Genomic DNA, 13,400 nt, shown 5'->3' with positions numbered 1-13,400 from the left:
CAAAGGGTTTTGGCCACCCCTCTTCAGCAGCAGCATTCCTGTGATGGTACAACTTGGCCTGCAGTGGTTTTATGTGTTTTAGCACCAGGCTTGCCTTACTGCCTCTCTCGCACCATGTGTCATTTCCCAGCTGTACACAGTGTCTCTTCTTTGCCCAGGCTCCTCACTGCTGTTGCCCTGTTCCTCCTGAGGGAGGAAAAAATGTACATGGATACCAATTTCTATCAAGTTTTCGTTAGTTGTAAGTTAAAATATGTTCCTGAAATACAATACATGTATAATGGTAACTAACTGGAATTGCTTTTTAATTTCCTCTGCTGAGAGTTTGAATTTTTACATTTCCTTAATGTAATAAAAATGACAAGCTGATTTTACTCACATATGACCTGGACTCCTTTGCACTCCCTGGAAGCTTTACAAGCTGTCTGTCAGTCAGTCTTGTTTATCTTGTTACCCCAGTCTGCAAGTTTTCATCCCCTCTTGTTTTTAAATAGGCATTAATGGCTGATAAACAGCCTGCTACTGGTCTGTTACACCCACACAGGTCATCTGCAATTAGGTTATTTATCTTGGTTCATTTCCCTCACTTCTGCACATGCTCCCAAACGTGATATGAAGACAGAAAACTGTTCCTTTGCTAGGCAGCCACAGTGTGGCAACAAACTGCCGCCTGTCCCACAGCAGCCAGGCTTCACCTGGGGTGTCTACTTCGATCACCACAGTTATTTTAAAAGGAGTTTTGGAGTGATCAGACCCAGATCTGCTCAGAGCCATGTGTGTGGCACAGCTGGCAAGGGTAGGAGGCAGATGGGACACAGCCTTCCATGAAGTAACAATCAGAAGTGGAAGTAGCATGCCAAAAGCCCCCCCTCATTGTTCTGCAAGGATTTATTTACATATTTTACAGTAAATCGGAACTCAGTAAAGTGCAATTAAAAAATAAATGGCCTGGGGCTCCAGAAGGCAACTTCCATTCCCCTCAGCTCCTGGCAGCTGCACCACTTTTCCCTTTGGCACAGAGGTTCTCTGGTAGCATCTGCATGTCAAAACCACAGTGGAGGTAGCGGTAGATCTCCTCGGCCTTCTGCAGGCTGACCTGAGCAGCAGTGGCAATGTCGATGGGAGAGCTGTAAGACACCACAGCAGGACATCTCACCTGTGGCTCTGGAGAGCAGCAGGGCATGCCTGGACAAAAGGGGAAACTGCCAGTGGGGAAGAAGCACCCACTGTGAAGAGAGCAGCAGGAATGCTATGTGCTGCTGGCAGTCACCTCTCCCTGCATTTCTGAGGACTGTGAGCACACCAGGCTAAGGAAGCCAAAGCTGCAGTGAAAACAGGGAATGCCAGGAAGGGAGAAAGGAAAAGGTACAGCAGTAGGAGGGATAGTGGAAGCACAGCCCAATCCACTTGGCTCAGAGACAGAAAAATGCATAAAGAGCAGGACTGATGCAGGGACAGGAAAACTAGGAGCTGGTAGCAACAGAAACATGCAGAAAGAATCCACCTGAACAGCTACACTAGCAGGAGGCCCTGGAGGAGAGAGGAGTGAAGGGGAAGTGAGGCCTCAGCACCTGGTGTACATCGTGGCTGTTACCTGTTGGCCATCTTCTTCACGGAGTCAAAGTAATGGCACATATTGAGAGCAGCAGGGTAGCTGAGGTTGGGAATGCTCAAGTAGAAGTTAAGCATTTCCTTTTTGTGACCCTCCAGCTCCACTGGCACACGAATGGCAGCGTGTTTCCTTTGCTCCACCAAAGCCAGGTCTTTCAGCAAACTGGCAGTTTCCTCTTGGCAAGAGCTAAAAAGAATTCGGATGCCAGCCTGGACAAAGGCTGAGAGCATGCTGTCATAGTACTGCGTCCTCTGGAAAAATCGGGAGGTTTCTCCTGCAGAGTAAAAATACAAAAAAACTCAGTGAGATTTAAAGGCTAAATTACTGTGAAAAAAAGAACATGAATTACTTGCAAAGCAAAACGGCTCAAAGATCCCCTGCTTTGAGAACTCACAACCAAAAACAAGATGAGGAAAAACATCTCAATGAAGCAGGAGGGAGCAAAGAGCAGAATTTATTCAGTCTGCCTGAATAGAGTACGTAAAGGTACTCTAAAGGTTGAGTTTAGGAAGTAATACTGAAATTGCAAATTAAATGCCATTAGGAGAAACACATGATAGGTGACTGACCAAGTCAGAAGAGGTTTGGTAAAGCTACAAACATAAGAATGCACTTGAACACTGTCAATAACAAACCAGCAGCGCTCTGGAAACTGTGTCATGATAAAAACTGGGCACAACCAATGAAAATGGATAAGAGCCCCAGCAATGGGGAAATAAAGCAGATCAAGGGCTCATCTCCAACCCCTCTGAGAAGCTACACCACCAATTCTATCATTGTTTTCATATGTGAACTAGTGATAAATTGAAATTGGATTTATGTCACTAAACCAGAGCTGCATCCACAACAATGTGATTTCAAGTAGTGGAGTTTTACTCCACTAGAACATCTGTAATTTAATTGGCGCTGTGAGCTCTAGTTCCCTATTCTGCAAAGCAGGTGCAAGCAAGGCACCTCAGTTATCTTCTACATGGCACTGAGAACAGCAGCGTTAGTAAAATGGTTTGATTCATAATTCGGATTTTAGGATTAAAACAAAGGGCTTGTCCAAACTATACAAATTCAAGAAACAGTCTTGAATTTTCCACAAATGTTTAACCAAGACAGGAAGTGCCTTTGTAACTCTGTTCTGGGCCTTGTGATGCAAGGTGATAGCTCAGCTGCAGCCTTCCCAAAGTAACTCCTTGTAGAAGTGCTGCTCTTTTCTTCTAAAAACTGACTTCATTCAGCTGATTGCCTTTTGCTTGTCCAAGCAGCAGCCAGCATGTGGTTTGGTGTCTCCGATTTGGAGGTAGGGTTATTACACGGTGTAGGTGGTGTGCCCAGACCAGCTGTCATTCTTACTCGGTCTGGACTGTGAGAATGTTCCTTTTCAGTGTGACAGAGAACTCACTTTTCTTGAGTCCACTATTATTTTAGGACAGAGCATGGAAAAAAACTGTGCTTGTTCCTTTATTCTGCTGTTCTCACCTTGGCTGAAATCTGTCTTTAAGTTGGGGGTTTTTGGACTTATTAATATGGTCCGAATTAACTTGCTTTTCCCTGCCTCAGCAACTGGTAAGCAACATATCCGGCTGGATCCAGTGTGCCTCTATTAAATAGCCCTCAAAAGCAAAATGAATTTTAATCTTCAGCTGGTGATCTTATTAATGTAATGCTGCTACAGAGACTACAGTACAGGGTTTCAATCTGCTTTCTTCCTGTGCAATACACAAAGCCAGTGTAGCCAGTGCAAGGCTTGAGCAGACACTGGTGCATCCCCAACCCTTGGAACACCTACCTGGTTTTATCCTGTCCGTTTCCACAACCACACACGTTCTCTCAAACATGCTCTGCAGGCGCTGGATCCTCTGGGTGACTTTAGTCCTGTTCATAGAGTTCAGTAATTCTGACAGAAACATCCTTTCCACCGCCATGCGGTTGCTCACAATGTAATCGCTGCTGCTCAGAGTGCAAACCTGCACCTTCACAGCATGAACTGCCTTCAAGGAGGAAATCACCTCTGCTCCAGAGGAGATCTCACGACTATCTACCAGAACACAGAGTGAGGGCTTTTTCTCCAGAGGGTCTCGTGAAAACAGAGCTGTAGCTGAAGACGGGGTTTTGGAAGCAGAACAAGATGGAACTGAAGTGCTTCTACTGGTGTTCTTCAAAGAACTCGCCACCTGTAAATGATGCAAAACACACTGTATTTCTCAGAAATCACATAAGCATAACACCAAAGAACAACATGCCCATAAAGAAAATATGTTTTTCAAATACTGATGCTTAACAGATACACTTTTTTCTTTTTAATCCAATTATTTGGATTAAAAAGCTTGAATGTCAAAAAAAGTCAGCTTGAATGACAAAAACATGCAGCCTTCACAGAGTCATAGAATCATTTAGGTTGGAAAAGACCTTTAAGATCAGTTCAACAAAACCTGAATCCTGTAAATAATAGAAGTCAGGCAGAAAAGTGTAAGAGGTCAGGAATCCAACCTCAGACTATGAAGGTTGTTCACTTAGGACAGCAAGCAAGTATTTTATAACTACAAAACCCAAATAATTAGTGGACACTTTTTGCAATTTGAAATAGATCCATATTCCTCCATGATTTTTATTACTGACTGCTAGGATACTCTCCAGGTCACCATGTGAGTACAAATGCTTCCTGTATCACAGAAAAGGGAGACTGTGCGAAGCAGTACAAGCAGCATAGTTCTGCTCCTTCACCACACTGCTGACAGCCCTCAGAACAGCAGTGCAATACGCCAGGGTCCCACCAGGGTTGCTTCTTTAGAAAACATGAGGTGAGAGGAAGGCCCTTGCATTGAATTAACACCAACCTCACTGGAAGCCTGGAGATTCTCTTTCCCCAAAGCAGAGCTAGTGATGGCTGGTGAAAAACTCCTGACTTGATGGTCTGGGTGAAAATCCAGCCGTTCAGATACTGAAGCTTTCAAGCCAAGAAGCATCTTGCTTTTATCATCTGTAGAATGATGAACAGTGCTTTCCTCAGCAATTTCTTTGTGCTGCACAGAAAAGACTGAAGGAAATGACTTGGGTAACTTAGCATTTTCCTGTTGTGCCCTGACACAGTCTGTTTTCATAGGCTTTTCATTGCTGACACTTGTTTCTTCCCCACTAGAATCACTGAGAACAATAATTCGGGATAGTTTCTTCTTTTGCATTGGGGCTGAATAGTTCTCTTCCATCCTGGCCTGGTTTACTTTTTGTCTGCGTCGAGTGAGGTACTGTTTTCTTCCATTAGCAAAGTTCTCATTGTTTAGGAGATCAAAATTAATGGACACTTCCTCCTCACTGGATTCACTTTTTTTGCAGGTTTCCTCTTCCTCCTCTACAACACAGAAACTATCTTCTGCATAAGCCTGGTCTTGCTCAGGAATCTGTGGGGATTAAAAACCCAAACCCAGTAAGTTTTGAAATACTGTAATGATTTTGCTCCTCCTCTCCATAAAGCACGTTGCTTATACAATCCATAATGCACACAAGTACTGCGGAGCCTGGGGGCTTCCCCACCTCCCAAACCCTCCCTTGCTCTGCAGTTCCTGAGCTACTTCCCAGAAGGGCTCAACATACCCTTAGCTGAGCCCAAAATGAGCATACACTCAGATTTTGATCAGGCCAAGGATTCATCACCGGAAACCTTTTAATTGTAATATTAATTGTAATATCACCAATGAAGCAAGACTTGCTCACTAGCACTAACACCAAACGAGCTGAATTACAGACAGGAGTATCTCCTTCGCACATGTCTGCACAGGGGGAAGGACACTGAGCCACTGCTCCTGCGCAGGAAGGCTGAGAGAGCTGGGTTTGGTCAGCCTGGAGAAGAGAAGGCTCTGGGGAGACCTTACAGCAGCTTCCTAGTACGTAAAGGGGCTGACAAGAGAGATGAGAGGGGCTTTTCACATGGGCATATAGGAATAGGACAAGGGGGAATAGCTTTAAGATGAAAGAGGGGAGATTTTGATTAGATATTAGGAAGTTCTTCCCTGTGAGGGTGGTGAGTCATTGGCACAGGTTGCCCAGAGAAGCTGTGGCTGCCCCATCCCTGGCAGTGTTCAAGGCCAGGTTGGACAGGGCTTGGAGCAACCTGGTCTGGTGGAAGGAGTCCCTGCCCCTGGCAGGGGTTGGAAGTGGATGGTTCCTTCCAACCCAAACCATTCTGTGTTATTCTATGATCTATTATTTCGGGAGCTAACTTTCTAATTGCTAGACAATTGTTATCTCTTGTCACTACTGCCTGTGTGGCATCAAGAGCACAGGGCAATCTTGTCATACAACCATGTAACATCCAAACTGTTACACCTCCATTTGGGGTTGCTTGTTTCACCAAACTGGGAAGTTGGGTGAGAGCCTCGAAACATCACATGCTGGGTCAGAGGCTTCATCCTTAGGATGTGGCAGTTGACATCCTTTGTGGCAGTGGAAGACAGTGGAGAGGGGGAGATACATTGCCAAACCTGGAAGGACTGTGCTGTCCCACACTGATCAACAATGATCACCTTCAGTGAAAAGACAACTAGGGACTGGGATGCTTTTGCTTCAGACTGATGGACAGCCTCCCTCCAGCTGAAGAACAGGGCGTGTATGCTTCTTATCAAAGCATCAGTGTCTGCACACATTAACTTAAAAACCAAAATGAAGTCAAAACCAAATGAAGTCTTGTGTTAGAACTTATTATTTATCAACTATAGGCTGCAAACTACACTTCAAAGTAGGATTAGAACCTAAATAGAGTCACACACCATAAGAATTTCACAAGGACAGATGTAATTTTGTTTCATACCTGTGAGAAAATCTCCATGGCATTGAATTCCCGATGAACCATTTTGTATCTATTGCCAAGAGCTGGACTACGCACAGATTTCAGGTAAATTCCTTTCATCTCAAAGTCTGCATTAAAACAAGATGATAAAAGAGAATACAGTATTATTAAGGATACATCTTTAATTCATCATTATTACACTGTTTTCTATATTAAGTAATTCCTTTATAGTCTCCCACAAACCTGGAGAATTTGCAATTCTCCAGACAACTCTTAAAATCCTGAAGTGAAGGACTAGGTCTACCCATGGTGCTGTCATGAGGACTGCCACGGAGAAGGTTTTCTCAGCAGGCAGACCCTGGGATGGCCATGGCAGAGACAAGAGTGATATCTGCCACAGGAAACCTCAGTCATTCAGTTTTCCACATTGCAAGTCTCTCCCAGAATAAACACAACTTATTTCAGAGACTGTATGGGAAAGGGATGAGTGTTTTGAAATCCACACAGGGTCTTACAGGGAACAATTCACAATTTCAGTGGAGGGAGGAATTTCTTAGCAACATCTGGGAATCTTAAACGGTAATAAGATGATTCCATCATGCAAATATCTCAAGGAAAGACAAGGTTCGTAACCACAGGGTAAGTAAAGCATCTCAGCCAGAAAGCAGCATTATCTTCTCAGCTCTGTCAGTACCAACACTGTAATGTTATCTATTGTTATTTCATACCATATTTTAGGTTTCTCTTTAACAGAACACCTGAGAGGCTCAGAAATTTCTATGTGAACTGGCAAATTATGTTCAGTCACAATGGCACGGGGGGGGGGGGGGGGGGGTGAGGTTTAGTGAGGGTGATCTCCTGCCCAACAATCCTCAAAGAACTGATTCCAGCCTGCCCAAAGCTATCACATAGTAGAGACTCCAGTGAAGAACTTACTACATAAGAAACCTATGAGAATAAAAGAAGACAAGGTACAAACATATAATGGAAAGCGTCTGATTTACCACAGCTGAGGAGGTTACTGCTAATTAGCTGACTGAATGTCTATGCCTATCACACACCACTTTTTAAGCAACACCCCTGATCTTAAAAGCATAAAGAGCTTTTCTCATTTACCATTTAACACTTGTGTGATTTCTACATCATCATTCAGGAACTGAACAAGTGAAGAGTTCAGCTCATTCTCTGCATCATCAGTCTCATCAGAAGAAACACAGTCTGCATCCTGCTGGGACAGCTCAGCTTCTTCATCTAAAAACTGTCTTGCTGCAGTCTAAAAAAAGAAAAAAAAAATCAATTTTTAGTTAAAAGCTGGCTCCCAATTAACTAATATTGCCTGTGAGACCTCCGATTAAATCAGCTTATTACTTCACAGCATCAGCTGCTTCGATGCTCACAGATATCAGGCTCCTGGCTTTGAAAAGAGAATCCATAACTGGGAGAGCTGATGTAAAGAACATGAAGTTCTGTCCAACAAAGGACAGCACACAAACATCTGCCTACCAGTGCAGGAGGGTGAAGCTGGTTTCCATTTCAAAGCCCTGGCCAAAGGTAACCACCGTGTGCAGCACTGCCTGCTAGTTAACAGCACAGGCAGTTTACAAACTTAACACGTTGTAGCTGAGCTACTCCAAAATACTAATTTATTTTGTGACTTACAAGTGTAGTTTTACTTGTTTTATTTTCTTTCAAGAATCTGATTTGATTTTGAAGTGCTGCATTACTTTGAACACAGGTCCTCTAAAAACTTCAGATACAGATTTCACACTGGTTTGCTCTTTTCTGTTTATGACTTGGGATTATTTCATAAATTCATAAAACAATGCAACTCATTGAAAAAATGCTTGTCTTTCAGGGAAGATGAGGCACTTCACATGTGAACTGCAGCCCAGGAGACAGGATATAAACCTTGGTACCTAATTCCATCAAAACTAGACAACAAAACGCTCAATAGAATGCACATGGAAACAAAACGAATTCAGGAAGATGTTTTGTTAGAGAGACTTTATATTCAGCTAACAAATTTTTCTGTTACGATTTCAGCTATAAAGTACTAAAATAAAACATGAAAAAGAAACCCCAAACCATTATGTATCCTAATTACTCCAAAGGAATAATTCTTTGCCTTCAAAATACTTTGAATATAAAGCAAAGCTGTGAATTTTAGTTTAGTACATGGAAGACTGGCGTAAATTGTGCTACAGTGACACCTCTGATTTTCAGTTTTTCCAAGTTTTAATTATTTGCTTACACCAATTAACTAGCCTGAACGACAACCATTATTACTAACTCCTTTTCTAGAACAGTTTTGACTATTCTGAAACACACTGGAGGTCACCTGTTTACAGGAAAGAACTCTCAATGTTATTGCCAACTAGTCTTAATCCTTCTTACTTGTGAAGGACTACAGAGGGGACAAACCCTGCAGTGTGAAAAGCCCTGTGGCACCAGAAAAGCACTGTGACACCAGAAACTGAGAGTCATGAGTATGATCACACCTGGGAAACAAGTTACCACATTCTTCTATTATTTATTGAACCTCTGAATTCAGTGCCAGTCACTATTTTAGTCACCTAGGGCTTCTCATAATCTCTGTTATTTTAACTGCAGATCTCTCCTGCATTTACAACTCCATTACCTGAACTTCTGACAAAACACTGTAACTGGTGTTGGACTGATCAGAATGATTTTGATGTCTTGAACCTTCTGTGGATCTGGAATTCTGATACGTTCATCACTGTTGTTTAGGTAAGGCAATATGCCTTCATATATCATAAAGAAGAGATTCAGAGCAGCCCTGTGGAGAAGGACTTGGGGGTGTTGGTTGATGAGAAAATGAACATGGGCTGGCTTCAGTGTGCGCCTGCAGCCCAGAAAGCAAACCGTATCCTGGGCTGCATCAAAAGGAGAGTGATCAGCAGGTCGAAGGAGGTGATCCTGCCCCTCTACTCTGCTCTCGTGAGACTTCACCTGGAGTATTGTGTGCAGTTCTGGTGTCCTCAACATAAAAAGGACATGGAACTGCTGGAACAAGTCCAGAGAAGGGCCACGAGGATGATCAGGGGACTGGAGCACCTCCCGTATGAAGACAGGCTGAGGAAGTTGGGGGTGTTCAGCCTGGAGAAGAGAAGGCTGCGTGGAGACCTCATAGCAGCCTTCAGTATCTGAAGGGGGCCTATAGGGATGCTGGGGAGGGACTCTTCATCAGGGACTGTAGTGAAAGGACAAGGGGTAACGGGTTAAAACTTAAACAGGGGAAGTTTAGATTGGATATAAGGAGGAAGTTCTTTCCTGTTAGGGTGGTGAGGCACTGGAATAGGTTGCCCAGGGAGGTTGTGAATGCTCCATCCCTGGCAGTGTTCAAGACCAGGTTGGACGAGGCCTTGGGTGATATGATTTAGCGTGAGGTGTCCCTGCCCATGGCAGGGGGTTTGGAACTAGATGATCTAAAGGTCCTTTCCAACCCTAATTATTCTATGATTCTATGATCATCTTACCTAAACATCGGTATGCTTAGGTAAGATGATACATGAAGGCAGAGTAGAACTTTTTAAGTATACAAGGCTCTTTTTCCATGAACCTTTTGGGCTCACATTAAAAATACGTTTAAATAAAATTGCAAAATGGACTTTTCATCTACCTCTTTCTTTGTATTCCAGAATATAAAATACTGATGCTATAGGGAAGTCTCCATAATGAAGATTAGCTTTAAAACATTAAAAATATCCAACATAATGTGCCCCAGAGCCCTGATTACGGTAATTTTTTGCCCAGCAGAACCACATCTATGCATATTTAAGAGCTATTATAGGATTCTGTCCTACATCCTCTCCTGCATCCAGTCCTGTGGCAGTGACAGATTAAAGTGTAAAGCACTAAGTTAAGGTTCAAGCTTTGGGTCGAGGGACCATCTCTGTCTTAATGTATCCAAAGGTGAAAACCACTAGAGTAGGTGGCAAATCCATATGATTAAGTATCCTAATAGTCTAAATTCTGGTCAAGAACCTGAGCTTCCCGAGTTTGACTACTCTTTGAGTTCTACTTGCAATGTAGATTGTTATTTTGCTTTTGATTATTATGCAGATTCTTCTGAAAGTCAGGCAATGGATGTGAGGGTTAAGACCCTTTGTCTAGTGTTTCAAGATTTCACATCAAATGTTTGTAAGAAGCTTGTGTAAAACAGCTCTGAGCCTTGATCCCCCTAAACAATGTCTTAAAACCAAACAACTGCCCAACTGCATGCATACTATGATACAGTTTTATCGTGAGATCCTACAAAGGCCATAAAATAGACAGAAGCTCCATTTTTTAGGCCATAAAATACATATGAGCTCCAGAATGAGTCACCCAATGACATGTTAAATTCTCACCTTAAGTATCGCAAAATCAGTGCTCAACATTTCTGCCATTTTCATATTTTGTTTTGTTGTCTTTTTTTTTTTAAAGTTTAAATATAGACAAATTAGAAAATATTTTAAATTAATTCTTGCAGTTCAGACATGAAGCAGAATTTCACTATGTCTCCTTCTGTCTCTTTTTTTGTTTTGGTCGGTAACATGAAGTGCTGCTTGTGTTCAAAGACCAATTCTTCTGACTCAGACTTTGTAACTTTGCCAACGTGCACATACCTCCACAGACATATATAAGACAGCGCGTAGCCATTATCTACGTTGCAATTTAAACACAAACCACTTCAAATACAACCTTCAGCATATTAAGAGAGACTTAATGCCACAGACCTTCTTTGTGAAACTGCTCTTGACCTTTGGCCGTTTTGTACTTCTCAGCTGGTTTTTGTTAGAGGCTGTGGAGTTATTTACGGTCCTGTGCAAGTTCTTGTGAAAATCCATGCTGTCATCACTGGACATGTCTGACTAGAGGAACATTTCACAAACATCTCAGTAAATAAAGACTAAAGCAAGCAATACTTTGATTACACAATCATCCTTTGACAACTGGGGGTTTTAAGCAATACCTAATTTTTAGGTGGCTGATCTGCTATGGCAAAATAATGCAATCATGCTAATCACCTTAATAAAGACAAAAGGAACAGAAAAAACAGGTTAATTGGAAGAAAAACCAGGTCAAATGTGACATGAATTGTTATTTTTTTTCCTCAAAGCTTTGCAGCAAAGGTTGCTTTACTGCCTTCCACAAATGGAGAGGCACAGCTCTCCTGCCTATAACAGTATTTCACTGCCAAAAACCACCTACAAAGTCATCTTTGGAGACCTTGAGAAAGAATTGAAGGAAGGCAAGCAATTACATTCTAATACTCATTAGGACAAATGGTATAAAATATTTTTATAAGAACACTTGCCTAGTGATTGAGAAAGTAAATGTTTAAATATATACTCCAGAAATGAGCCTGCATTACTTCTCGCCCTTACCATGTTACGTGGGTGCCGACGTTTTCTCGCACAAATTGGTGATTCAAAGTCACTGTCATTCATAACCTGTGTAAACAGAAACAAGTACAATTGCAACGGGGGGGTTGGGTTTGGTGTTTGATTTGGCATCTTGCTTCTCTTTTTATTTTCTTTTTTTTCTTTTGCTAAGACTCACATCAGGAGACTTCAAAACATTCTTTTTTCTCCTGTTTTTCCTCTGGAAAACTATCTCTTCTTCACTCTCACTGCTGATTCCTACAGAAAAAAATAGTAAACAGCATTCACAAGAAAATGCATTGTTCAGAACGCAGGATTTCTATAACTGAGCAATCAAAATCAAAATCTGTCTCTCTTATAGAAGTACCTGCAAAGGAGATTACTTATTGATTTATGTGGCAAATATTGTTCTCTTTAGCCTTGGTAATCAAAATAAATAACCTCCAGCTGAGATATACAATAAATCCTACTTCCCTGGAAAGTCTCCAAGTGAAAGTGATTATCCAAGGCAGTACAAACACAGGAAAAGGTGTCTTGAAAATAAGAGCAAAAGCCCTTTAAAACTGAGTAAGAGTTGCACTTCTGGAAGCATTTTTTAACCCTTTTGAGTCCACTGAACAAGACCAGAGCTCACAGAAAAGTCCTCTTTCCAATTCCTTTTCAAATGACTGCAGCCTCTTTGGTTTTACAAAGGACTGCTTTTATAAAAGCCAAGATCTTCCTTTGTGCACAACAAAGCTCCAGTTCTGATGGAGAGACCCTGGATTTAGTGCAATAGATACACTGCCTGTTTAACATCCTTCCCACCCCAAAGCAGGCTTGATGCTACTTGCACCTACAGCATTCTGTCTTATTTTTCTGTTTCTTCAGGCGTATAGCAAGATAGGGAGGGAAAGAGAGCTGGTTCTGACTGAATCACTCAAAGTTTTAATTTCTTTAAGGAAAAGTACAAAATACCCAAACTTTTCACTTCTACAATAACATATATAAAAAATAGTAACTATAATAACTATCCATTTCAACAACATACATTGCCTGGAGAGGTTTTCAAGACCTGACTGCACCAAGCTCTCTAACTCAGTGCCTGCCAGGCCACACCTGGAATACTATGCTCAGTTTTGGTCCCTGCCCTGCCCCCCTATAAAAAAGATGCGGACAGGCTGGAGAGGGCCCAGAGAAGGGCCACAGAGATGTTCCAAGGACTGGGAAACTGTTTGAGGAAGGGCCAAGAGAGGTGGGCTTGTTCAGCTTGGAGAAAACAAGGCTCAGGGGAGATATGATCACTACATTCCAGTATTTAAAGGGTGGCTACAAAGAGGATGGAGACTTCCTTTTACAAGGAGCCATATGGAAAAGATGAGGGATAATGGGCACAGGTTAGTCCCGGGGAGATTCTAACTGGACACAAGAGAAAAATTTTTCACACTGGGAACAATCAGCCATTGGAATAATCTCCCTGGGGAAGCGGTGGATTCCCCAACACTGGATACTGTTAACATTTGACTGGACAGGGTGTTGGGATATCTAGTCTACGTCACGCTTTGACAGAAAGGTTGGACCAGATTCCAGCCTTGAGGTTCCTTCCATCCTGGGGTTTTATGAAACAACCTGATCCAAGTTCACTATT

General features: G+C 42.3%; 1 protein-coding gene across 3 annotated transcripts in view; it reads right to left on the bottom strand.

Annotated features, from left to right (window-relative positions):
- Positions 1 to 22: 22 nt before the first annotated feature.
- FANCM (FA complementation group M) overlaps positions 23 to 13,400 on the bottom strand; it is a 74,585-nt gene continuing 61,207 nt past the window's right edge. For 2 of the 3 annotated variants that reach the window (XM_061462439.1, XM_061462441.1), the window contains exons 15-23: positions 11,952 to 12,031; positions 11,777 to 11,842; positions 11,126 to 11,260; positions 7,503 to 7,659; positions 6,408 to 6,514; positions 4,441 to 5,001; positions 3,393 to 3,777; positions 1,595 to 1,886; positions 871 to 1,127 (exon numbers count right to left, since the gene is read on the bottom strand). In XM_061462439.1, coding sequence (XP_061318423.1) covers positions 980 to 1,127; positions 1,595 to 1,886; positions 3,393 to 3,777; positions 4,441 to 5,001; positions 6,408 to 6,514; positions 7,503 to 7,659; positions 11,126 to 11,260; positions 11,777 to 11,842; positions 11,952 to 12,031 — 1,931 coding nt within the window. In that variant the 3' untranslated portion in view covers positions 871 to 979. Of the gene's footprint in view, positions 187 to 870; positions 1,128 to 1,594; positions 1,887 to 3,392; positions 3,778 to 4,440; positions 5,002 to 6,407; positions 6,515 to 7,502; positions 7,660 to 11,125; positions 11,261 to 11,776; positions 11,843 to 11,951; positions 12,032 to 13,400 lie in introns of those variants that run through there. The other variant, XM_061462440.1, reaches the window with a different exon arrangement.

This window comes from Pezoporus flaviventris, unplaced genomic scaffold (assembly GCF_033815535.1).
Source record: "Pezoporus flaviventris isolate CSIRO_AGI_PZ_B2104156 unplaced genomic scaffold, CSIRO_AGI_Pfla_v1 ptg000035l, whole genome shotgun sequence".
NCBI classification, from domain to species: Eukaryota; Metazoa; Chordata; class Aves; order Psittaciformes; family Psittacidae; genus Pezoporus; species Pezoporus flaviventris.
This window is presented reverse-complemented; position numbering and strand designations above follow the sequence as displayed.